The sequence below is a fragment of the Lagopus muta genome, chromosome 14 (genome assembly GCF_023343835.1).
Source record: "Lagopus muta isolate bLagMut1 chromosome 14, bLagMut1 primary, whole genome shotgun sequence".
Classification (NCBI taxonomy): domain Eukaryota; kingdom Metazoa; phylum Chordata; class Aves; order Galliformes; family Phasianidae; genus Lagopus; species Lagopus muta.
In genome coordinates, this window is record NC_064446.1 from 10058846 (window position 1) to 10081963 (window position 23118).

At 62.7% G+C, this 23118-nt stretch overlaps 2 protein-coding genes across 10 annotated transcripts; one reads left to right on the forward strand and one right to left on the reverse strand.

Annotated features, from left to right (window-relative positions):
* Positions 1-401: 401 nt before the first annotated feature.
* Positions 402-10842, reverse strand: CDHR2 (cadherin related family member 2). 4 transcript variants are annotated; one of them, XM_048960642.1, is made up of 33 exons: positions 10537-10842; positions 8503-8578; positions 8052-8109; positions 7775-7840; positions 7555-7694; positions 7396-7449; positions 7173-7262; positions 6709-6798; positions 6509-6631; positions 6281-6424; positions 6132-6207; positions 5919-6025; positions 5617-5844; positions 5374-5529; positions 5042-5209; positions 4835-4896; positions 4510-4750; positions 4191-4427; positions 3969-4038; positions 3272-3886; positions 2940-3011; positions 2640-2689; positions 2407-2558; positions 2099-2201; positions 1937-2025; positions 1784-1858; positions 1632-1709; positions 1494-1554; positions 1265-1389; positions 1080-1190; positions 910-987; positions 768-828; positions 402-615 (listed from the first exon to the last, which is right to left on the reverse strand). In XM_048960642.1, exons 1-33 carry the CDS (start codon positions 10812-10814, stop codon positions 496-498), a joined length of 4254 nt encoding a protein of 1417 aa, XP_048816599.1. In that variant the 5' UTR covers positions 10815-10842; the 3' UTR covers positions 402-495. The 4 variants fall into 4 exon arrangements, with proteins under 4 accessions (XP_048816599.1, XP_048816602.1, XP_048816601.1 ...); XM_048960645.1 differs by lacking the exon at positions 10537-10842 and adding an exon at positions 9369-9391; XM_048960644.1 differs by lacking the exon at positions 10537-10842 and adding an exon at positions 9365-9391 and having other exon boundaries at positions 8503-8607.
* On the forward strand, positions 9595-23068 carry RNF44 (ring finger protein 44). 6 transcript variants are annotated; one of them, XM_048960652.1, is made up of 11 exons: positions 9595-9729; positions 18599-18779; positions 19077-19293; positions 19600-19767; positions 19936-20112; positions 20290-20451; positions 20525-20649; positions 20755-20842; positions 20926-21047; positions 21133-21232; positions 21321-23068. In XM_048960652.1, exons 2-11 carry the CDS (start codon positions 18673-18675, stop codon positions 21381-21383), a joined length of 1329 nt encoding a protein of 442 aa, XP_048816609.1. In that variant the 5' UTR covers positions 9595-9729; positions 18599-18672; the 3' UTR covers positions 21384-23068. The 6 variants fall into 6 exon arrangements, with proteins under 6 accessions (XP_048816609.1, XP_048816608.1, XP_048816604.1 ...); XM_048960651.1 differs by lacking the exon at positions 9595-9729 and adding an exon at positions 10186-10431; XM_048960647.1 differs by lacking the exon at positions 9595-9729 and adding an exon at positions 16126-16390.
* The last annotated feature ends 50 nt before the right edge of the window (positions 23069-23118 follow it).

The window sequence follows — 23118 nt, forward strand, 5'->3', positions numbered from 1 at the left end:
CTCAGTGCACAGGAGTGGCCCCACAGAGCCCCAGGAACACCTGAGCTGCAGGAGGCTGCAAAAATTGGGGTGCTGGGGATCCCCTGGCCTGCCAGTCCACTCCAGCACTCTGGCTTCATCCCCGACTTTCTTGTTTTCCTCTTTGTTTTTTTGGGAGTGGGGGGAGGAAGGGGTGGGAGAACTACATTTGTCAGTTTGGGTGTTGGGTAATAAAACATTACAGAAAGCTCTGTGCAGTGCTGCAAGCAGCTCTTGGTGGGGATGTGTGGGGTGGCACAGAGCCCTGTGGTGACACCGAACCCTTCCAGCCTTCCAGCCTGACCTCAATCCACCCCTTTCTTCTGGGAGAGGGGACCCCCTGGGGCCAGCACCGAGGGGCTGGTGGCCATGGGACACTGTCATCACATGAGATGGGTTTATTGCTGGGGTTGAACACGACATTGCCAGAGCAGCTGCCTGAGTCCCGCTCCGGCCCCTCTGTGCTGCACATGCTGCTCACAGGTCGGTGGTGTTGAAGGCAGTGTTGATGTAGGCCATTTTGGAGGGCTCCTCCATGTTCAGGGCGGCCGCCAGCACCTTGTCCTCAGTGGAGTCTGTGGGATGTGGGTTCCCTCTCTGGGAGAGAGCACAGTCATAAGGGTGGGGACAGGGATACCCCATCCATCCCCAGAACAGGGATGGGGAGAAAGGGATGCGAGGGTCCAGCAGTCCTTGCGCCGCAGCAGAATGGGGCTGGGCGGAGGTGAGCAGGATGCCCTGCCTCCTACCTTGGCCTTGAAGTTGTCCTCCTTGGGTGAGTTCACCATGTTTTCATCCAGGGAATTGATGCTGCAGAAAGGGGAGGGTTTAAGAGGTGGTGGCAAGGCACAGGCAAGGCCAATGGCCTTTGGATCTGCCTGTAGAGCTCACCTGGCCAGTGAGCTGGTTTCTTCATGGAAGCCCAGGTCATGGGATGAGTCCAGCGAGAGATTCAGCATGGGGTTGGCCCTGGCCAAGGGTGGGAGGCAGTGAGTGACGGACCCTGTGGGGTCAGCCATGTGGGAGCAACATGGGGACAGGCACAGGGAGCCCATGCTCACCTCTCAGCATTGTACTTGTTGGTGCCAGGGATGCCCTCTCCCTGCACCACGGCTGGACTCAGCGTCGTGGCTGTCTTGAGAGCCTTCATCGCACTCAGCTTCCTCTTGTAGCTGTGGGGATGGTGATGGTGAGTGGGGATGTGGGGACAAGGGGTATGTGGGGACACGGGGTGGGTGCATGGTACCTCCTGGTGGTCAGCACCAACGCCAGGATCATGATGAGGATGAAGAGGACTAGGAACGCTGCCAGCCCCGCGATGACGCCGATCATCTCCTTCTCCTTGCTGCTCTCTGTCACCTCACCGGGGCCCTAGCACACAGTGGGGCTGTGGGCAATGTGTAGGCACAAAGACCCCCAAGGAACCACGTGGGGCTGGTGCCTTGTCCCTGCACGCCTTGCCCTCCCCCACTCACGATGACGACCAGGCCCAGGTTCATCAGGTTGGCCAGGGCCGTTGGGTTGCTATTGATGAGCCTGCCGAAGGAAGAGAAGCAGGATGAGTAATGGGGTGGGCAGCAGTGCTGGCACACAGCTCCCTCACCAGTACACACAGGGTCAGCTGGTTGACGTCCAGTGCTGTGCCATTGCTGTAGACGAAGTACGCCTCTATCACCGACTTGGCTTTCACCCTGCAGGGACAGGAGGGGGGGGTGAGCAGGCTGTGGGGCATGGTGCCCTCCCCATGGCCGATGCCATCACTCACGCAGTGGTACGGCTGTCTTCATAGGTCCGGATGGCTGACACGTAGACCCCTGCCTTAGTGGCGCTGGTCAGGGCTCTGCAATGGGGTTATGGGTGAGTGTGTCTATGGGGAGCAGCAGGACCTGCAGCCCCAGCCCCTGCCAGGCCCCCATACATTCTGATGCTTTCCAAATTGCTCTGCACTTCATCCACTGTTGTCGTAAATTGGAGGTGAATGCGATAGCTCTGGTCCACTGTGAAGATCTGTGTGGGGACAGCAAAGTGAGAGGGGCTCAGGAGGGCATGGGGCATCCCAAGGGGATGGGGTGACACTCACATTGAGGGTAGTCTGTGTCGCATGCTGCGGTGCTGCACTGTCCCGAGCCTCCACTGTCACCTGGTACTGCCCCTTCAGTGAACTGTCCAGGTTGCTGGCCACCCTAAGGGGATGGGGACATCCCATATGGCTGGGTCTTCCAAGAAACCCATCCTCCCAGCACGCTCAGGCCCCTTTGATGGGGACCAAGGAGCTGGGGATGTCCTCCCTCCATCCCTTGCCTGTGCCCCTGCCATGCGGCAGAAGAGCTGAGGTGGGCTCAGCCCACACCACACAACCCCCAGCTCAGCCTGGCCCCATGGCATTACTGAATGCTCCCGGTGTAGATGTCCTGGTCAGCCGAGGTCACCACCTTGAAGAGGTTATCAAAGGGCCGCTTGTCCCCATCTTCCTGCACAAGCACCACGCTGATGATGGAGAAAACGATGGTTCCTGCCAGCCCCGAGTCGGCATCCGTGGCCTGCGGGGACCAAGTATGTCAGCAGCACAGCTGGGCACAGATGGGCGAGCCCAGCACCCAGAAGTGTGCACTGCTCCTCACCTTCACAGTAGCCACTTGCAGGTCCACAGGAGAGATTTCAGGGACAATGACTGTGGGGACAGACAGTACAGTTGGGGTGCTTTGCAGCTAAGTATGCTGCAGACCCCATGCCCTGCATGCCCCATGGCTCAGTAGCACAGGTGCAGCCCTAAGCACCTCATGTTGCTCTTTGTGGGGAGCAGTGGGTTGTCCCAGCTTGGACACCGTGCTGCTCACAGCCCTCTGGTTCCTGGGCAGCTGGGCAGAGCCACACAGCAAAGAGCACATCATGAATGCTGTATCCTAAGCTCTCCTACTCACCAAAGGTCTCGGAGACAGGAAAGAAGATCGGTGCATTGTCGTTAATGTCTGTGATCCAGATCTCCAGGGTTTCTGTCAAAGCCACAAACACAGAGCACTGGTCAGTCCTGCTCTGTGTCCTCTGGGAGCCACATTCCCCCAGAAGGCCCAGATCCCTGCGGCAGAGACCAAAGAACTGGGGACACCTTCCTGCCAACCCAAAGGGACCAAAGAGCTGGGGACAGCCTCCATCTATCCCAAAGAGGCGCTCCTCTGGGGAAGCAGCAGCTCCAGGTCCCATCTTCCTCCCTGCCCTGCTCATGGTGGACACAGGATGTGGGCTCTGCCTGTACCGTTCTTGCTGTAGCGGTCGCCTTTCTCGGTGTAGAGGTCTTCAACCCGTATGGTCAGCCGGACCTCATCACACAGCTCGTAGTCAATGTCCAAGCTGTCAGCCAGCAGCGAGCCATTGGGCAGCAGCACAAACCAGTCCCAGCACACCTCCCCAGCACTGCTGCCACCCTTATAGCAGGCAACCGACAGCTCCTCGAAGACCAGTGAGTGGTTGGTGTCTGGGTCAAAGGCAACCACGGTGAGGACCAGACCCAGCTGCGTGCCGTTCTCGCTCACGCTCACACTCTTCTGCGAGGACGACGGGATGGTGGGCGGCTCATCATTGACATCGAGGACGTTGACCAGCACCGAGACGTTGGCGATGTTCCCTGCATCGTTTGCAGCCGTGTTCTCCGCCAGCACCACCAAGGAGAAGAACTTATCCTGCATGGTGTCATAGTCCACAGTTACGTCAGGGTCGAGGGAGAGCCGCCCGCTGTAGTTGCCCAGCCCCAGGCGGGTCGAGCTGATCAAGAAGTTGCTGGAGCCGGTGTTCCTCTCCAGCTGGAAGGAGATGCGGGAGTTGATCTCCGTCCGGTCAGCATCCGTGGCCATGACGTTCCCCACGAAGGACCCTGCAGGTGAGGCAGACACTCGGTGTCTGTTTGTCTGACCCCAGGCACTGTTTGTCCCACAGCCTGACCACCCTCCTCATACCGTCAGAGCTTTCAAAGACGGAGAACTCATAGGACTGTTGGAGGAACACGGGCATGTTGTCATTCACATCCTGCAGGAGATGATAGCCCGTGAGTGTCACCAGGCTAGAGGTCTGGCATGGAGCAAGGGACAGGAGCACGGACAGCTGCTCCCTGCTCCAACTGTGGCACGTGGGGACACAGTGCCACCTCTACATCCGGTCTGACTGTGCCCAGTGCTCACCGCCACGGTGATGGTGACGTTCACCATCGTGCTGAGCTGTGGCACCCCGTGGTCGTACACCTCCACTGTCACCACCAGCTGCCCGTCCTCACTGTCCACAGCCTCACGGTCCAGTGGCTCAATGCTGTACATCTCTCCAGAGGTCTGGTTGATGGTGAAGTTGTTGCTGTACAGCCCTGGCACAATTTTGAAGCCCAGCTCACTGTTGGGAGTGTCTTCCTCATCATTGTCAAAGGCCTGGAAAGAGAACATCAGGAAAAAGGAATGGAGTTGTTTGGAGCCCAGGACAAACCCTGACTCCTCTGCTTGTGGTGCCCACCTTGATCTGTGTGCTGACATTCTGCCCCTCTTCCACATAGATGAAGTAGGAGCCGATGATGATGGGCTCGTTGTCATTCTCATCCAGCACGGTGATCTCCAGCATCGTGGTGCTCGTCTTGTTACCCCCGTCCTTGGCTTGCAGGTTGGTGGAGTACATAGAGCGCTTCTCCCGGTCCAGGAAAGAGCCATTCCTCACCAGCACTGCCCCGCTCGTGGCATTCACCATGAAGATTTGCTGGCTGCAGCACACACAGACCCATCAGTGGGGCTCCGGCCCAGGGCAGGCGGCATCCACAGCCCCCCAGCAGCTGTGCCCCACGTACATGTACTCCTGGAGCAGCTGGTAGGTGATCTGGCCACCAGCACCGCTATCTGGGTCATAAGCCTAGAAAAAAGCAGAAAACACCTGGAAAATATGCTTCAGTGATGAATGTGAGGCTCTGGGTGTGGGCACTGAGCACCCCAAAAGGTGGCCCCATGGGTCACACTGTGTGACTGCCCTGGGGACATCAGCTGTGCCCTGCCCTGACCGTGATGTTGGTGGCAACGACGGTGCCATCGGGGCTGTTCTCCATCACGCTCAGGCTGTAGGTGCTCTGTGGGAACTCGGGGAAGTGGTCATTGGTGTCGATGAGGTCGATGGTCACAGTGGCTGTGGAGCAGCAGTCTGTGGGGTTCCCTGTGTCATTAGCAATGAGCTGTGGGGTGAAGTGACAGTGTCTCGCATAGATCCCCAAATAGAGAGAGCTGTTATATCTGGCCCAGCTCTTCTAAACCAAATTGTTGTGGCAAAGTCATGCTCTGCTCTTGTCCTTGCAAGCGAAGGGTTGTGTCCTCAGACATGCGGGGAGGAGGGACCCACCTGCACCACCATGACGTGGGTTATCTCATAATCCACAGCTGATGGGTCCTGCACGAGGATCTGCACCTCCCCTGTGCCCACGATTCTTGTAGGGGAGACAGTGAAGGCGCTGGCACTCTCACCCTGCAGGTAGAGCTCAAAAGTGCCATTGATGCCCTGTTGGGAAGATGGACATGAGATGGACATGGGGTGAGGGTGGTGGAGCAGTGGGACAGCAGCACAGCTCCAGGGATGGGCTCCCACCTTGTCTGGGTCGCGCGCGACGATGTTGAGGTTGGACACGGGCATGTTGGAGGGGGAGTGCTCAACGATGCTCCCCGTGAAGTTACTTTGGGTGTAGATGAAGTCGCAGGTGGAGAGGAGGCACTGGTAGAAGTGGGGCTTGTTGTCATTGATATCAGTCACCAACACTGTCACCACAGTGCTGGCCTGGGCCACATTGCCATAGATATCCAGGTTGCTCTCACGCGCCTGTGTGGGCAGAGGAGTGGGTCAGGCCACGCAGAGTGAGGAGAAGAACAGGGGTCTCATGCTGTTCCACTCACCATGACCTCCAGCAGCACCTCCTCGTTCAGCAGCTGCTCACGGTCCAGCAGCTGGCTGACAGTGATGGTGCCCGTCGTGTCGTTGATGGCGAAGGGGACGCTGGCATCTAGGGGACAGCAGGGACCAGGTTTAGTCATGGGCAGGGCTGCTGGCTGCTGGAGCTCAGGCACAATCCCCCGGGTGCCCACCCTACTCTGTGCCCCCTCACTCACTGGTGAAGCTGTAGTAGATCATATCGTTCACCCCTGTGTCTCTGTCCATGGCGGTGACGGTCAGCACTGTGGTGCCCTGTGGGGACACAGCCATCAGGGCACAGCCTGGGGACACCTCCAGCCCCAGGGCAGCGGGTTGGAGTGCTCACCACTGGGCAGCCCTCAGGCACGGAGCCGGAGTAGGGCTCATTGAGGAACCGTGGGTTCAAATTGGGCACATCGATGACGGTGATGGACAGGTAGGTGGTGCTGCTCTGGATGACCGTCTCGTTGCGCAGCAGCCCTCCACCGTCCTGGGGCACAGCACCTGTTAGTCCCACATCGCCCTTCCCCGCCACTCCAAACCCAGTGCCCCCACCTGGGCAAGATGTCCCCACCTGGGCAAGGATCTTCAGCTGTAAGAAGGTGTTAATGGTGTAGTCCAGTGAGCTGTTCAGCACCACGCTCCCATTGAACAGGATGTAGAAGAGCCAGCGGTTCTTCGCGGCGTCTGGGATCACCTGGGCAGAGGACATTGCCACATGTCACCAGACCTGGCCCATGGGGAGCCCCCACCACACAGAGCTGCACTACTTACCTCCTGGATGCTGTAGCTGACTCTGGCAGCAGTTCCAGTGTCAGAGTCATTGGCAAACACGTTGTAGATGATGCTGCCCACTGTCGTGTTCTGAGCACACAGAGAAGCAGTGGTGGCATTGCAGGGTTAGGGTGCTGACCCTGGCCCCTCCCAGCCCATCCAGTGCTCAGATGGGCACTCTACTAAGGGTCTCAACCCCACTCCCTGTCTGTACTCTGAGCCAGCCTTGCCCTGGGCTGATCAGCTCCATGGGCACTCCCTGGTGAGGGCAGAGTCCCAGCGAACACCAGCCCCACTGGCACTGATGTGTCTGCCAGGAATACCATTACCACACACCGTTACCACTTTCCCCGGCACAGCGTCACTGCATTCTGTCACCACACATTATTGCTGCCTGTTGTCACCAGGCACACCCATGCTCTGGGAACCACCCATCCACGGGGCTGCCAGGTGCCAGGAGGTACCTCAAGGACAGAAGTTTCATAGGGCAGGTTCTGGAAGACTGGTGCGTTGTCATTACGGTCCTCCACGATGATGGTCAGGCGCTTGCTGACCTATGGGGAGACTTTGGATGAGGGACAAGGAGCCAACCAGCACTGCCCCCTGGGCAGAGCCCCACTGAGCATCACAGTCAGCCCTACTGAGACCCCGCTGAGACCCCACTGCAATCCCCGTTCCCACACTCACCGCCGCGTTGATCCCGTCAGACACTGTGACGATGATGGTGAGCTTGGCCTGGGTCTGGGAAGATAAAGCAGAGCTCAGTCAGGACACGCACAGCTCAGCCTAGGTCTGATGGCTCTGCCATCCATCCCCATGGTCCCATCAGTCAGTCCCTGCCCTCACCTCGCGGTCCAGCAGGTTCTTCAGTGTCACCACACCTGTCTGTGAATCAACGTTAAAGTAGAAGGAATCTGTGCCAGAGATGCTGTAGGTGATCGGGTCCCCATCTGGGTCATAGGCTATGAGGGTGAAAGCAGTCTCGCCTGGAGACAAGGGAACAAGGGCAGAGTCAGCCCCAGGCTCTCTCCCCAGCCCCAGCAGCCTCCCCACAGCCTTTCCTCACCTATATACAGGTCCTCAGCCACGTACACGATGGTCATGTTGAAGATGGGAACTGTGTTGCCTGAAGCTGCAGGCAGAGCATAAGCTGAGTGCAGGGAATCTCCCCTTTCTTACTCCACATCTCCCACTCCTCACCCTCCCCTGGGGTGCCATCCCCACCACCCAGCCCACAGTGCCACTTTTGGGGGGTCATGGGTGCCCCCAGAGAAATGGGATGGAGCTGAAAGTGTCTCTGATGCTTCCCGGCAACCCAAGCCTGCACTGAGCAAAGTCCTCACCTGCTGCCAGGAGGAAGGGGAGCAGCAGCAGCGAATGCCATGCCATCCTGCACGGAGCCTATGGAACACAGAAGAGAAACTGGGGCATGTCCCGAGCCCCCACACTGTGCCCACTGAGAGAGCCTGGGATGGGACTGTGCTGCCCAGGGGAATAGGTCCCATGGGGACACAGTGGGGGGACAGGGTTGGTCTCTAGGTTCTGGTGACCTCAGGAGTATCTGGGGAACCCAAGACCTGCTCCTGAGCACGACTGGAGGCTGCATCACTCCAGATCACCCCAAGCCCCACATAGAAGCCCCATAGTGAGCTGTGACACCCCACAGCATCTCCCTCTCTTGTATCACAGCCACTGGGCAGCCTGCCAGCTCACCCTCTTCAACAGACATTCCCTCACCCCAAGCCCAGACCGCGGTACCCAAGGGGGGACTGGGGCTGCGCTGGGATCCCTTACCTGCAGCCACCTCGCCGGGATGCTGCCAGCAGCTATGCCGCACTTGCACCTTGGCAGCACCGCAGAACTTTGACTCCTGAAGTAAATAGGTTCGTCAATGATTAACTGCAATTAATGGGTGAGAAATTGTTTTCCCCATTCTTCTCCCTGTTTTTCACCACCCAGCTCCGGCCCAGCCCAGTGTCTGCTCCCCACCTCCAGCCCCCCATGCTGGGGACCATCCCCATGGCTCAGCCACCCCAAACCACACCCTGAGGACTCTGCCTGTGGGGCTGCAGGGGGATCCCAAGCCCAGGGAACTGGGGGGGGTCTGCTTGGCATCCCCTAGGCTGGGAGCAGTGAGGTCTCACCAGGACGCAGGTGGGCACCGACCCAGTGGAGCTGCCGCTGGGGCCCTGTGCATCCCCTGCTGTGAGGTTTCCTCCCTGGGGGGGCCAGAGGGCTCAGCTCTGCCTCCCTGACCTACTTCGGCCCGCTGGGGACAAGGGTGGATTGTGTGGCTCCGCTCATGCGGAAGAGGCTGGGATGTGAGTGTGGGGGTGCACAGACGCAGCCTGTCCTGGCTCTGCAGGACCTCTGGCCTGGCCCTCTTCACCCCTATGCACATCCCACTGCAAAACCACCTGGACTGTCCCGGGACACCGCTAAACCTTCCAAGGGTTGGCCTGGGGCGTCCCCAGCGCCTCCGTCCCCATCCCTACCCAGACCCGCATCCTATCCCCAACTCCATATCTGTCCCCTTCCCTGAAACCGTCACCATCTCCATCCTTGACTCCACCCCCGTTCCCGTTTCCATTTCCATCCCTCTCTCCATCTCTTTCCCCGTTCCCATCCCCATCGCCATTCCCATCTCCATCCCTACCCACATTCCCATCCCCGCCTCCCTCCCGTCCTCGTTCCTCGTCGTGCGCTTCCGCTCGGAGCATTACGGCGCGCGCCCCCCGCATAGCGTTTGTGCCGCGCCGCTTTTAGGCGCAATACGGCGGCGGGGCCGGAGCGGACGCGCCCACATCGGCGCGGCGCAGGGGGCGGCGCGGGGCGGCCGGTTCCATCGGGGCGGGAGCGCGGGGGCGCCACGAGGCGGGGCCGAGGCCGGAGCGCGAGCGGCACCGGGACGGACACCGAGCCCGGCGGGCCCGGCCGCCGCGCCATGCGAGCGGGCTGAGCCCGGAGCGCGGCCGGGGCAGGCACCGATCGGTCCGCGAGCGGCGGGGGGCGGCGCCTCCGGTAGGTGCGGGGCGCGGTGCCGGGCCCGGACCCGGCGGGGGGCGGCGGAGCGGGGCAGGGCCGCGGCGGCGCGCCGGGGCCGGGGGGTGCGGCCCCGGTACCGGGAGGGCGTTGCGGCCGGGCCGGGCCCGGCGGGACGGAAGCGGGGCCGCCCTCGGGGCTCCTCGCTGCGCTCGGCCGTTCCGGGCTTCGTGCTCGGGGAGCGCCCCGTCCGCGCCGCCCGGCACCGTGCGGAGCGGCGGAACCGCTGCGGAAGTTGTGAGTGGGGACGGGGTCCGGAGCGCGGCCCCGCGCGTGGGGCGGTGCTGGCGGCCGTGCCGCGGCGTGGGACGCGCTGCGCCGCGGGGCCCGGCAGCCCCGTCCCGCCGCCCCGTGGGCGGCCTAAGCGGGCCGGGGACCGTGCGGGGTGCCCGCGGCCCTGAGCGGCATTGCCGCGTTCCGGCAGCGCCCCGTCCCGCTGCGCGCCGACCGCGAGCCGTGCGCGGCCCTGCTCCCCGTGCCGACGCCTGGAGCTGCCTCGGCTCCGGGCCGGGGCTCCACAGCCCCGAAGTGCGCGGCTCCCATGTCCCGGTGCTGTGCGTGGGCTGAGGCCGGAGCCCCGGGGAGCGGCGGTAGCAGCAGCAGCAGCAGCAGCAGGAGGAGGAGCGGCCGCGGCGGCGGTGGAGGGGAGCGGGCTGCTGCCTGATGTCACTGCGGTGCATGGTGGGTAATTATGCACGTTGCAATGAAAATAATAAGGCCGGCTCCAGAGCGGCGTCTAAAAATACTGCTAATGCGGAGTGCCTGCCGGGTGCCTTTGTTTGTCACCTTTGGGTGTTTGCTTTGAAGGCGGCCGGGCAGCGGGAGCCCGGCTCTGCTCTGCCGACCTCAGGTGATGGTGAGCTGCAGCCTGGCTCGTCCCTGTGCTCGGATAAACGGATTCCTGCAGCCCGTGGGGACAGCGGGACGGCATCCTTTGCCCCGGTGTGTGGGGTGGGAGGCGGGTGCTGTCTGCGCGGCTCCCGCTGAGGTCCCTCCATCTGCTGCTGGCCGCCAGCAGATCCCTGCTGTGCCCACGGGAGCGGCTCGTGGGGTGGTGGAGCCATCTGGAGCCCTGGCTGCTCTGGCCGTGGCACGGTGATGGGGGGGGAGGGTGGGCAGGAAGGGCAGGAAATGGTGAGCTGAGTGCTCAGCTCCCAGTGCTCGGCTTCTTCCGCTTCTTGCAGGAGAGGTGAGAGCAGCTGCTGCTTCTGCCTGGCTGCTGGAGCTGGGCCTTGTCTTACTTGGCTGTGGTGGGAGAGGAGTGGTGCTGTCCACAAGGTTGCCTTGCCTTTGGGGCTGGGGCCGTGTTTGTGGGGCCCCTGCTGGTTGTCCCCTTGCTGGAGGGAGCACCGCCACGTGCCCCATCTGGCTCCTGGAAGCGCTGTTCCCACGGGCAGTGCAGCACACAACCCCTACCTGATGTGCTGCGCGGCTCCTGCTCAGCAAGTGCAGAACAAAGAGCTGAGAGAGGAGACTTTGCAAATCCCCATTGATTTGCACAGTGGAAGCTGCTCGCTGCGTGTTTGTGTCTGCCTGCCTGGGACCGGGGCTCTGTGAGGGGAATTGATCAAGCTGTAAAACCCAGAGCCAGCTAATGAAATAGGGACTATAGATTTTTATTTTAAATGGAATAGAGTTTAGGAGAGATTTAATTATCCCTGTTTTATGGACCTGTTAGAAGAATGAAGTAACAGCCAGCAGGTAGGACCTCGCCTTTGGCTCGTGGCATTACGTCCAGGTGTGCGCTGTTGGTGAAGTCCTGCTTCAGAGGCTTGGTGTGAAACAAAGGCACGGGAAGCAGAGCAGGATGGGGTGAGGTCCTGCTGATCCCATCAGGTATCCCCACTTCCATGTGTGTATCCATGGAGCAGGAGCACACTGACATCGTGGAGTGGCAGTGTCACAGGGTGGGCTCCTAGCTCGAACAAGGGCTCTCCCTGCCCCAGGCATGGCACAGGCTCATCCTTGGGCATCAGAGGGTCCCAGAGGCACACGTTCACTGTTCCCTGGGTGTCCCTGCCAGGCCATGGGCACTGAGCTCTTGCTGAAGCCTGCGTACCTGTGCAGAGCGTGTGGGGTTTGTAAATGAGCGCTGCAGAGCGCTGGGATTTGCTGGGCTTAGATGTGTGTCCGACACAAGCGGTAATGCTGTCACTACAGCCACTCCTACGTGTGCATCCACTTTGCAGTCACGTGAGCCTGGCCGCGGGGCACGGCTGGGCAGCCAGCACTGGCTGTCGGCAGCAAAGCGCGGAGCTTTTTGATGCTGTTGGGTTTTCATCTCTGAAGCGGGTTGCTGGCACATGGCGTCTTCCTGCCGTCCCTTGGCTCCCTGCTCAGGGCCAGCTGTAGAAATGTGGTTTGTCACCTGCCTTGTGCTAGAGGAAAGGTTGGCCGGTGGATTTGCTCAACCAGATGTCCTAGAGTGGGGTGCTTTAGGAGGGCTCCCTGCTTGGCTGTGTGCAAGGCAGGAGTGAGGGGAGCACTGCCCACAGCGTGCATCTCAGGGAGCCTTATTTTCCAATGATGACCAGCGGCAGAGACAAAGCCCTTGGCTACCCCAAGAAGCAGCGTGCAGGTTCTAGCTTGATCACACAGAGCAGAGGGCCTGGTTTTGCTGTATGTCATGAGCTGCCTGCTCTGGGCTGAGCTTGCCTCGAGGTGACCGCAGGCTCCAGCACCTTGTGCTGTGTCTCCAGGAAGGGGCTTGGCTCCGGTCCTTCCTCTCCTGGCCAGGCAGGCGCAGAGCCTGCTTCCCTCCAGCAGCTTGCCTTTTCCCTGCTGTGCCGGTGCGGCTCCCCGGCTGCGTTTGCTTTTTGATCCAAGTGCCTTAGTTGCTTTTCTCTGTGTGCCTGCGCTTTGGGCGAGTGGTGAACAATAAAAATCTGCCGGCGAGAGCTGTAGCAGAGGTCAGCCAGCTCCTGTGCCCCAGGCTGCTCTGTTGTCACTGCACAGTCGTGCTTTGTGCACAGGGGCTGTCAGCTTGGAAATCATGGTGTTTTTTTTTCCCTTTTAAAACTATCCCCAGGCACTGGCGCAGGGTTTTTTGTGAGTGATGTGCTGGGGAGGTATGGCAGCAAACTTCCTTTGTGCTTAAGGCAGTGGTCAGTGCCTGTTTCAGGGCATCTTGAAAGCAGACCCCTGGCTAATTATAAATCAAGGACAAAAGAGGGCAAATAGTGGCTGCAAATTGTGAATTTGTCTGAGCTCCTTTCTGAAAATGATTGTTGCAGGTTGTCAGTGTCCCTGCAGGCTTCCTAAAATGCAAACAAAGCACCCAACCCAACTTCCTGACCGTCACCCACGCTTTCAAGAGGCGCTTCGTTTTGCTGAATTGCTTGCTGCCATCCGTTGGCTCCTGGCTCTGCCTGTGTCCTTTTTGCCAGGTGCTGCTGGCATCAGAAGAAGGGCAATGTGAGCGATCCGGCCTGTGCCCAGCAGGTGAAGCAGTGGGGAGGTGTCTGGAGGCACTGCCCCTTGGCGCAGTGTATACAGTGTGCAGGCTGGGCTGGGTGGGATGCTTGCAGAGGGTGGTGGGTGAGGGATGCAGGCTGTACCCCTGCTCCCTTGGGTAGCTGTGGCCTGGAGGAGGTGGGGTCTCTGCTTTAAGGCAGAGCTGTATGGAGTGCAAACGTGAAGGGCAAAGCAGTGAGGAGGCCTGAAGCATTGTGTCCTGTAGAGGGAAGGAGGGGCAGGGCTTGGGGACTGCCCAGGTGGCGGGGTAGGGATGATTGTGGAAGTGCTGGCTGTTGTCCCCCCGCCCATGTACAGCTGAGCTGTGGCACTGCCTGTGGCAGGATGAAAGGAGATGGAGGTGAGCACGGTTCACGGTGCTTGTGGCCATGGGAGGGGGCCACCACAGGCTGCTGAACGCCTTCTGACAGCTGCTCAGGCTGGAGCACCCCGCGGGTTGAGTCAGGGTGCTTCCCCTCGCTGGATGCTGCTGAGAGGTACCTGAGCTGCTGCACCACAGCCTTCTGGTCACGCTGCTTGGGTCGTGCAGCTGTTTCTAGGGCAAATGAAGAAAGGTGGAGATATGTCTGCAGATTCCTGTCCTGAGGAAATGAAGGCTTGCGCAAGCTTACTGTTTATTTGTGAGTCTTCTCTCTGCTTTGAACTTGCTGGCTGGTTTCAGTTAAGATCAGCAGTGCAGCAGCTATCTCAAAGGTCTGGAGAGGAAGAGACTGCTAGTTCTCCCTCTGCACTGCAGCTCAGCCTTGCTATTAGACATCAGAGAATCCACGTGGGAGAGAGATCGACAGGAAACTGGGTGTTATCAGTTCCGCTGCCTGTGCAGCTCCTCGCTCCTCATGTCAGCGTCTCCACGCGTGTGGCTGGAGGCGTTTGATGGGAGTGCTGGCAGCCCGGGGGTGTGAGTGGGTGGTGTGCGATCGCTGCGAAGGCGTCCTTGCCTCCCCTGCCAGCAAACTCAGCTCCACCAAGGTGTGCAAAGCGGGGAGGGAGCTCCTCTCAGCGGGAAAGCACCTCACCATGCAGCACCTGCTGATGTTGGGGCGTCCCACGTCACCTGGTCTCTGTTGGGTTTTGGGTAGGGTGGGGGCTCTCCTGTTGTCTCCCCTTGAAGGCTGGGAACTCCTTAGTGCTTGGTACCGGTTTCTTCTTGCTTGTTTTGCAGATGGTGGGGAGGGGAGGATCTCTCCTGGACTTGGTGGAGAGGCTGGGGGGAGTATGTCTGGAAGCTGATGGCATGCTGAGTGTTCAGGAGAGGCTGGGGGAGAGCCTGCCTCCACTGGGAGTCTTCCCCACATTGCTTCAATCGCCCCAGCTAATCCTGTGACAGACCTGACCTATATATGGGGCCGGGGAGGTGGCACGTCTGTAGCAGCAGATGGTGTCGCAAAGAGCTTGGGCTCAAGCAGGCTCCTGTTGTGCTGACCTCTGGCTCTTGTGAGGAAGAGGGTGGGCTGTGGCAATTCCGAATTCATCCTGTGCAGTTCTTTGTGACAAGAGCTGGGCATGTGCAGCCTTCACAGGTAGAGAGCTTCTCTGGAGGTTTCACTCTGCTCAGTGGCTGGAGCCACTGGTGTCCCTGGTGAAGGGCAGATGAATGGACTCAGGAGCCCTTGTCCTGGCCCAGAAGCACTGGCTAATGCCTGTCACTTGGGCTCCTTGTTGTGCTCCTCCAGGCTTAAGCCCACATCAGGATGCAATCACACTGGTGGTCAGCAGTGGCCTTTTACATGGTGGCACATACCCGGAGCAGCATGATGTAGTGGTGTTTGTGTATACTGCTGTGTCCCCAAGGCAGGACAGGGCAGGGGTGAGCTGAGCCACCTGTGTGTGCCCTGTCCTCACAGGGGCTGCTGGGCAGGCGCACAGTGTGCCTCAGGAACCACCTGGCCTGGCCAGGCACAGGGCATGAGCATTGCTCGCCAGAGAGCCACGTTCCATCACCTGCTTCTCCCACCGTTGTCCTGAGGACATTGATAGCTGCTGGCTGCCGGGGATCTGGTACAGCTGGAACGTGCTGGGAGGGAGCGTGTGTATAGATATCTGTCATCTGGGCCTCTGTGTGCTGTTTAAGCTGTTCTTAGGGTCAGGCTGTGTCCTGGCCACCGTGTAAAGGTGCACTGCTATCTCTGCCAGGAAATAGTGGTGAGCTCAAAGTGCACGGTGCCATCTCCCTCTTTGTCCCTGGCTCCTGAAACCAATGGTGGACATTGAGGGTGATCATCAGCCCTTCGGCTGTCCCCTCTTGGGGTGTCTGTCTGAACAGAGTCTGACCCCTGTCACAGCTGTGCTCTCTGGCCCCCGCCAAGGCATGGGAGCAGCTGTTGGGGCAGAAGGAGTTTGCTCTAAGCCCTGGGGAAGCCTTGAGGCCGCTGTATGTGCTGGTGTGTGCCAGGATTTGGGTGAGGAGGTGAGAGTAGGCAAAACGGCCTTGAGATGGGCCCGGAGGGATCCGGGGGCAGGACAGAACCGAGCACTGCCACTCGGTGTGATGATGAGCTTACTGGATTGTTAAACCGTCGCCATGGCTCTGAGGTTTTCTTTAAAAGGGGTGACGTTACAAATTAATTATCTCCCTTTTGGTTGTTAGCACTTTAAAGCCCAGCTGTCAGGGGAGGGCTGTTTTACAGGCATGACATCAGGGCTGTCAGCTGGCTGGCTCTCATACCTGGGAGTTTCTCGGCGTGCCGTAAAGCAGCAGCCCGGCACGGACGCAGCGCCTGCTGTCAGCTCGGGCCGCGCTGCCCGCGGGCTCCGCCTCGTGCTCGGTGCCGGGGCGCGGCCCATGGGCTGGCCGGCAGCTCCCGACTGGGCGCTCGGTGTCGCTCAGGGTTTCTCCCACGAGTTCTGTGCTGATTTAACTCGGCACAGAGAGCAGAGGCCGTCTTGAAGCAGTAGGCTTTGCCGGGGTCCCCAGACAAACCGGGCACAGATGCCGTGGGAGCCGCGCGTGCCCGGCAGGCGGTGGGCGCGGGCATCAGGAGAGGCCCTGAGCGGGACGCGGACACGTGTCGGTTCTCGGGGCCGGCGGCGGATCTTCCGCGCCCACCGCCTCGTTTCTCCCTGCGTATCGACGCACCTCGCGGCGGGAGCGCGGGGGCGGCCGATCTGCCGTCCGCACGGCCCGCCCGGAGCGGCGGAGGGGCCGGAGGCCTGGAAGAGGCCTCAGGTAAGAGGGGTGCCGGGGTCTGGCGTGTCGCGGGGAGGGGCGCGCTGCCGGGGCCCCCGCTCCTTGCGGGCCGTTGCTATGACAGCGCTCCTCCCGCGCGGCGGGGGGGGGGGGGAGGAGGGAGGGGGCGCTGCCCCGCGTGGCGGCCCAGCCCCGCGCCTCCAAGATGGCGGCGGAGCGTGACACGCCTGGTCACGTGGGTCGCGCGCGCGCCGCGCCGCCCGCTCGCTCCCCCTCTCCCCTCCCGCCAGGCGCGCGCGCCCCCGGGGCCTCCGAGTGTTGTGCCTCGGCCCGGTGCGTGCCGCCGCGCCTTAAAGGGGCCGCACCCCGTACCCGCACCCCGGCGGCGGCAGCCACGGCCCGCCCGCCCCGAGCCGCGGTTAACAAAGAGGCACCGGAAACGGCGGCGGCGGCAGGGAGGGGGCCGGCCGGCCGGGAGGGAGTGGGGGGGGGGGCAGGCCCGGGCCCGGCGTCGGCGAACAAAGAGCGGCGGGAGGAGGCGGGGGCGCCGCAGCGGCTCCCGGAGCGCGGCCCCGGCCGGCAGTGCAGGTAGGTCCGGAGGGCGGGGGAGCGGCTCCGGGAGCGGGGCGGGGGTGGACGCCGCCCCCCCGAAGACCTCCCCGTCTCCGGCGGGGGCACCTGCCCCGGGGCGGCGCGGCGGGGCCCGGGGCCGCCTTTGTTATTGCTTTTGTTTGGCGCCGAGCACATGGCCCCGGAGCGGCCGCTCTTAAAGCCACAGCTCCGTTGAGCCCCGGCGCGCTCCGGGGGCCGTGCCCGGCTCGGAGGGTCCGTGCGTGGGGGCTGCGGCCCCCGGGGTCGTCGGGGCGCGGCGCGGAGGGCGGCACTTCGGGCGGCGGCGGGGCCGAGCCGTGACCCTGCGCTCGCGCTGGGCCGGAGCCGGTGGGGGGCGTGGGGCCGTGCGGGCGGCGGTCCTTGGGCGGCCCCGGCAGATGGCACCGAGCGCCGCTAACTTTGTTCCCGTGCCCGGTGGCCGCCGAGCCTCGGCCGCGAGTGTCAGCCCCCACCGCGTCCCGGCCGTTGCCGCGGCCTCTGGGCGCTGACCCCGGGGGTCGCGCGGGGCCCGAGCACCGCGGGTGTGCGTGGGGTGAAACGGGAGGCGGTAAGCGGGGACGCGGGGGGGAGCCCGGAGCGGCGCGGTGAGCACAGACCGCGCACAGCTCTGGACCCCGCAGCGGTCGGACCCCAGCGGGAGCGCGGGCTGCTCTGAGGGCTCCTGCTGTGGCGGCTTTGTTTTTGCCCAAAAGAGAGAGATTTGCCCTCGGATTCAGAACCAGCATCCCAGGTTGGGGTGAGGGTAGGAGGAGATGCTCGGCACGGTGTCAGGCCGTCCCCTCGGTGTGACATGGCCATTTGTCCTTCTGGCGACGCCCCCAGCCTCCTGCAGTGCTGCTGCCCGGCTCAGGGCGCTCTGTGCTCAGTCTGTGCCTGCATGGCCAGCGCATGGAGCGTCAGGAGGAAGGGCTGAAGCAGGCGCTGTGCCGGGAGATGGCCTCCAGCTGGATTTGGGGGGACAGCTTTGAGGCCAGAGCTGCTTGGATTGGAACATGTGCCACCTTGTACTGCAGGGACACGGGAGGACGTCGAGCCAGGCAATGAGCAGCCCCAGGTGTGGAGCGGTGGCACTTCGCTGCGTGGCAGTGACATGGGGACACCCATGGGTGCAGGGCAGTGGAGCAGTGCCCTACTGGCAGCTTGCAGAGGGTGCAGAGCAGACACACAAGAGCCCTGCACGAAAGAACACCCCCAGAACAGCACTGAACCCTGCTTGGCTGAGGACATGCTGGGAGCACCTGGTCCTATTAGCAGCCTAGGACAGTGCTGCAGTCACCAGCTTGCTTTTCTCTCTGCCAAAAACACGTGCTTCTGTCTCTCTTAGTGTCTGTGTCTTGCATGGGGGGGTCACACAGCAGAGGGACGGTGCCTGGGTACCCGATGGGGGCCAGGCTCTGCTGTCTCCAGCCCCAGGAGTGGTGGTGGGCCTGGGACTGGGTGCCTGGGCAGTAGGCTGGGCAGTGCTGGGGTCACACTGCAGAGCACATCTTGGGGTAAGGCTGCTGCCCGGAGCCAGCTCCACACCTCTACCTCCCCCATATCCCATATCAGGGAGAATTTGGGGCTCCTGTTCATGCTCCAACCCCGTGCAATCCTGGGGGCTTAAGAGACCATGACCTGCTGTTGTTCTCACAGGATCCAAGGTGCTGGTGTCTTGCCCTGCCTGGAGCCTGAGGTCCTGCGTGCTCATCCGCCTCCCGACGTCACCAATGCGACCATGGGAACTGGCAGTGAATAGGCGGCCTCCCTCTGCCCCTTTTAACCAACGTCGTTTCTCAGGGGGACCCTGCAGCAGCCCTGACCACCTCCGGCGAAGGTATGGGGCAGCACGGAGTCCCAGTGGCCATCGTGGCTGTGTTGGGACACACTGTGGGTTACAGCCTGCTGGGGCAGCCACCAGCACCTGGCGGGTTGGGGGAGCTCAGGGTGGGGAGCATGGCCAGGGGGAACATGCGGGGTCCTGTGCTGGGGACACAGGGTGGCACACACAGGGCAAGTGGAGCTCGACGTTGGCAGCCAAATGAGGAGCCCAGCTCTGAGCATTGCACCGCTGGGCGCTGACCCTGCCTGGGGGTCACTCCTGCTCTGTTTCTCTCCTGCGGTGGCTCCGCAGCCCCCCTGCCAGGCGTCAGTGGGGACGACGCGACCGACCTCTGGCAACCCTGCTGGGCCAGGATGAGACCCAGCTGCACCCTGCCTTCCCCCAGCAGCCGCACATCCCTGTAGATGAGCCCCGCGCCTACGCTCTCCCCAGCACACCGCCACGAATGCTGCACCCGGCCGCTCACCCACCCCACCAGAACCCATTCATGGTGGATCTTCATGACCAGGTAGGTGTTGCAGAAGCAGCTCTGGTGCTAAGAGTGATTCTGCACTCATACCGTGTTGTCCAGAGCCAGCTCTAGGACAGGGACCTGTGATATGTCCTGTGGTCCCCTCTGGTGGTGGTGGGGTGGGAGCCCATGTCACCCTGACTGCTGGTTGCAAAGCGAGGTCCTAAACTTATGTTGAGCCCTGCATTATGCTGTCCGTGTCCCAGTGCTGGGTGCTTTCTGCCCTGCTGCTGCCCCTCCAGGATGGGGACAGCCCAGCTGGGACTGTGTCCTCTGCCCACATCCTCTGTGCCTTGTCCCCAGGTGCACCAGGGACCTGTCCCTCTCTCCTACACGGTCACAACCGTTACGACGCAAGGCTTCCCCATCCATACCAGCCAGCACATCCCTGGGTGCAGCACCCAGCAGCTCCCAGCATGCTCAGTGATGTTCAGTGGACAGCACTACCCGCTCTGCTGCCTCCCACCCCCGGTGAGTCACGGTGGGGACAGAGAAGGGGACACCTGGCGGTGACCATGGGTTGCCTGAAGGCTGCGTGGGTGCCACCCCAGAGCACAGGGGCTGTGGGTTTGGGGACTGTTTGATGCTCTGGGGCAGACAGAAGTGCCCCTGACCCACATTTGTCTCCAAACCCCGCAGTTGATCCAGGCATGCGCCATGCAACAGCTCCCAGTCTCCTACCAGACGTTCCCTCCAATCATCTCCAGCGACCATTACATCCTGCACCCGCCCCCGCCGCCAGTGCCCCCCCACCAACCGCCCCACATGGCTCCCTTGGGGCAGTTTGTGCCTCTCCAAGCCCAGCACCCACGAATGGTGAGTCGGGGTAGGGTTGGGGAGGTGTTGGTGCTGCAGAGCCAGGCACGGGGCTCTGGAACAGGGAGTATGATCTCTGTGCAGCCCCCCAGGTGGGATGCGTGGGGTGCAATGCCGTGCTAAAGCCAGTGGATGAAATCTGAGACACCCTTTTCAGCCTAACAGTTTCCCCTACAGCCTCTGCAGAGGATAGACAATGATGTGGACCTGCGAGGGGAGCAGCACCCCATCGCCGGCTTCACGTACCCCCCGTCCCACCATGCTCCCACGCTCTCCCCCTCCGTGCCGCTGCATTACCTCCCCCACGACCCTCTGCACCAAGAGCTGCCATTCGGCGTGGTAAGTCCCCGTCTCAATGCTGGGGGATGCAGGAGCTGCAGGCATGGCCCTGAGCCTTCATCTCTCCCCACAGCCATACCCCCACATGATGCCCCGGCGGCTGAACACCCAGCGGTACCGGCTGCAGCAGGCGCTGCCCCCCCCGCCGCCCCCTCCACCGCCCCCTCCGTACTACCCGAGCTTCCTGCCCTATTTCCTGTGAGTACTGGGGGGGTGGCAGGGATGTGGGAGGCGTGGGGTGTCACGGTGCTTCTGTCCCCACCGAGGCACCCGCGCTGAGGGCCCCATCCTCCCCCCATGCAGCTCTATGCTTCCCGTGTCGCCGACGGCCGTGGGGCCCACGATCAGCCTGGACCTGGACGTGGATGACGTGGAGATGGAGAACTACGAGGTGCGTGGCTCCGCTGCCCTGTGGGGTGACCTTGGCGTTCCGGGGTGCCTCCACCGGGGCTGAGCCGTCCGCATCTCCCGCAGGCGTTACTGAACCTGGCCGAGCGGCTGGGGGAGGCCAAGCCACGGGGACTCACCAAAGCAGACATCGAGCACCTCCCGTCCTACCGCTTCAACCCTGAGAGCCACCAATCCGAGCAGACCCTGTGAGCGAGCTGCGGGGGCTGGGGACGGGGCTGTCGGGGGAGGGTCGGGGCTGGGGCCGGGCTGACGGCCGTCCGTCCTCCCCAGGTGCGTTGTGTGCTTCAGCGACTTCGAGGCCCGGCAGCTGCTCCGCGTCCTGCCCTGCAACCACGAGTTCCACGCTAAGTGTGTCGACAAATGGTTAAAGGTGAGCGGATAGGGCTGCGGATGCCGCCGACCCCGGTGGGCTTCGGGACCCCCCGTTCACCGCCCCTCTTCTCTCCTTGTCCCCCCAGGCGAACCGCACGTGCCCCATCTGCCGGGCGGATGCGTCGGAGGTGCAGCGGGAGGCGGACTGAGGCGGGCGGGCGCCGTGCCGCACAATTGGTTACAGGATGAGGACGTCGGGCCAGGGGCGGGGGCCGCTGCCCGCTGCCAGGGCCCGGCCGTGCGCTTACCCCCCCTCCCCAGAGCCTCTCCTCGGATGCGGTGAGCGCTGAGCAGCCCGGGCTGCGGCCAGCCCTCCTCCTCCGCCGTGGCTCGGAGCGCTGCGGGGCCGAATGGTGTTTGCTGGTGGCGGCCGCCCGTGTCCTCCGCACTGCAAAGACGCTGTCGTCGCTCCATCACTTTCCAGGTCTTTGTACTCCGCTAGGGATTATTATTTCCCCCCCGCCCCCCGTTTCTCTTTTGTTTTGTTTTTAGGGTAGGTTTTTGTTTTTTTTTTTCCTTCCGTTTCCTTTTCCGTCGCGTTTCTTTGGTCCTGTGGCCGCTCTTCCCCTCGGCGGTGGGAGGAGGGCGGAGGGCGCACCGTAGCCGGGTGCCGACGGGCCCGGGGCCGACGTGGGGCCGCTCCCCACCGCTCCGTGTCCTTCCCAGGCGGGAGGACGGCCCCGGCCCCGAGCCCCGCTCACTCCGAGGCGGTCGGGCCCGGCGGGGAGCTCAGCGTGGAGGCCCGGTTCGCCCCCCGGGCTCCCGAGCGCCTCATCCTGCGGGCCGGGCGGCGCGGCGCGGGGTTTTGCCGCGACCTCGCGGTGGTTTCTGCCGCTCGGCGCCGCCCCGGCGATGCGCCGGCCGTCCCGGCGGTGGGGCCCGAGTCATTTTGCATGATTAATTAGCGAGGAGGGGGGGGGGCGGGAAGGAGGGTCGCTCCCTCCCCGCGTTGCCGACGCCTGGGAGGCTCCGCGCGCGGCCGCCAGCCCTATGTAAATGTTCACAAATATGCATGCATGTCTGACCAGCTTGGAACGTGGTCTTGGCTACGTCTAGCCGGCTGTGGGGTGAGGGGGGTGGGGAGAGGGGTTTTTGTGCTCAGCTGATACTGCCATGCACTGTACTGCACATGTCCGCAACGCCACTGCAGGACCGTGAGGCTTTCAGGGCCGTCCCCGCGGCGGCGTGTGCAAGGGGCCGCTCCCCGCGGGGCGGGGCCGGGCGGCGGGGCTGGGCCCCGGCGGCGAAGGGTCGGCGGCCGCGGCGAGGCGCGAGGAGCGGGCCGCGCCCGGCGGGTGCGGGCGGGTTTGGGGCTTTCCCTCGCATCCCGCGCCCTAGGCGCGGAGCGGAGCGCCGATCTCCGGTTGGCCGGGGAGCGCCCGCCGCCGATCGGCGGGAAGCCGCGCGCCCCGCTCTCCTCCGATCGGCGAGCGAGCGCCGGTCTCCACCCGGCCGATCTGGCGCGGAGGGCGGCGGGAGGCGCGGCGCGATCGGTCGGCTCCCCTTTTGCCTCCCTTTCTCGGCCGCGTGCCCGCCGTCGAGGCCCGGGCCGGGCGCTGCGGCTCCGCCGCGCCGCCGGCACCGCTGGGCTCGGTGCCCCCTGGGCAGGACCCCGGCCCTCCCCGTCCCTCGCTCAGTGACAGATAACCAAAGGAGTCCCCGTGCCGCGCGGCGGCCTCGCGCCCCGGAGACGCCCCCCCACGTCCCCTTCCGCCCTCGCGGTGCCCAGGGAGCCAGGAAAGCCTTACGGTCCTTTGACGGCGACTCGAAAGCTCACAGCTCGTGTGCTGCAGAATTTATTCCGATGAGCAGCTACAAGTATCATTTAAGAAGAATTACAAAAAAAAAAAAGAAAAAAGAAAAAAAAAAAGAAAAAAAAACAAC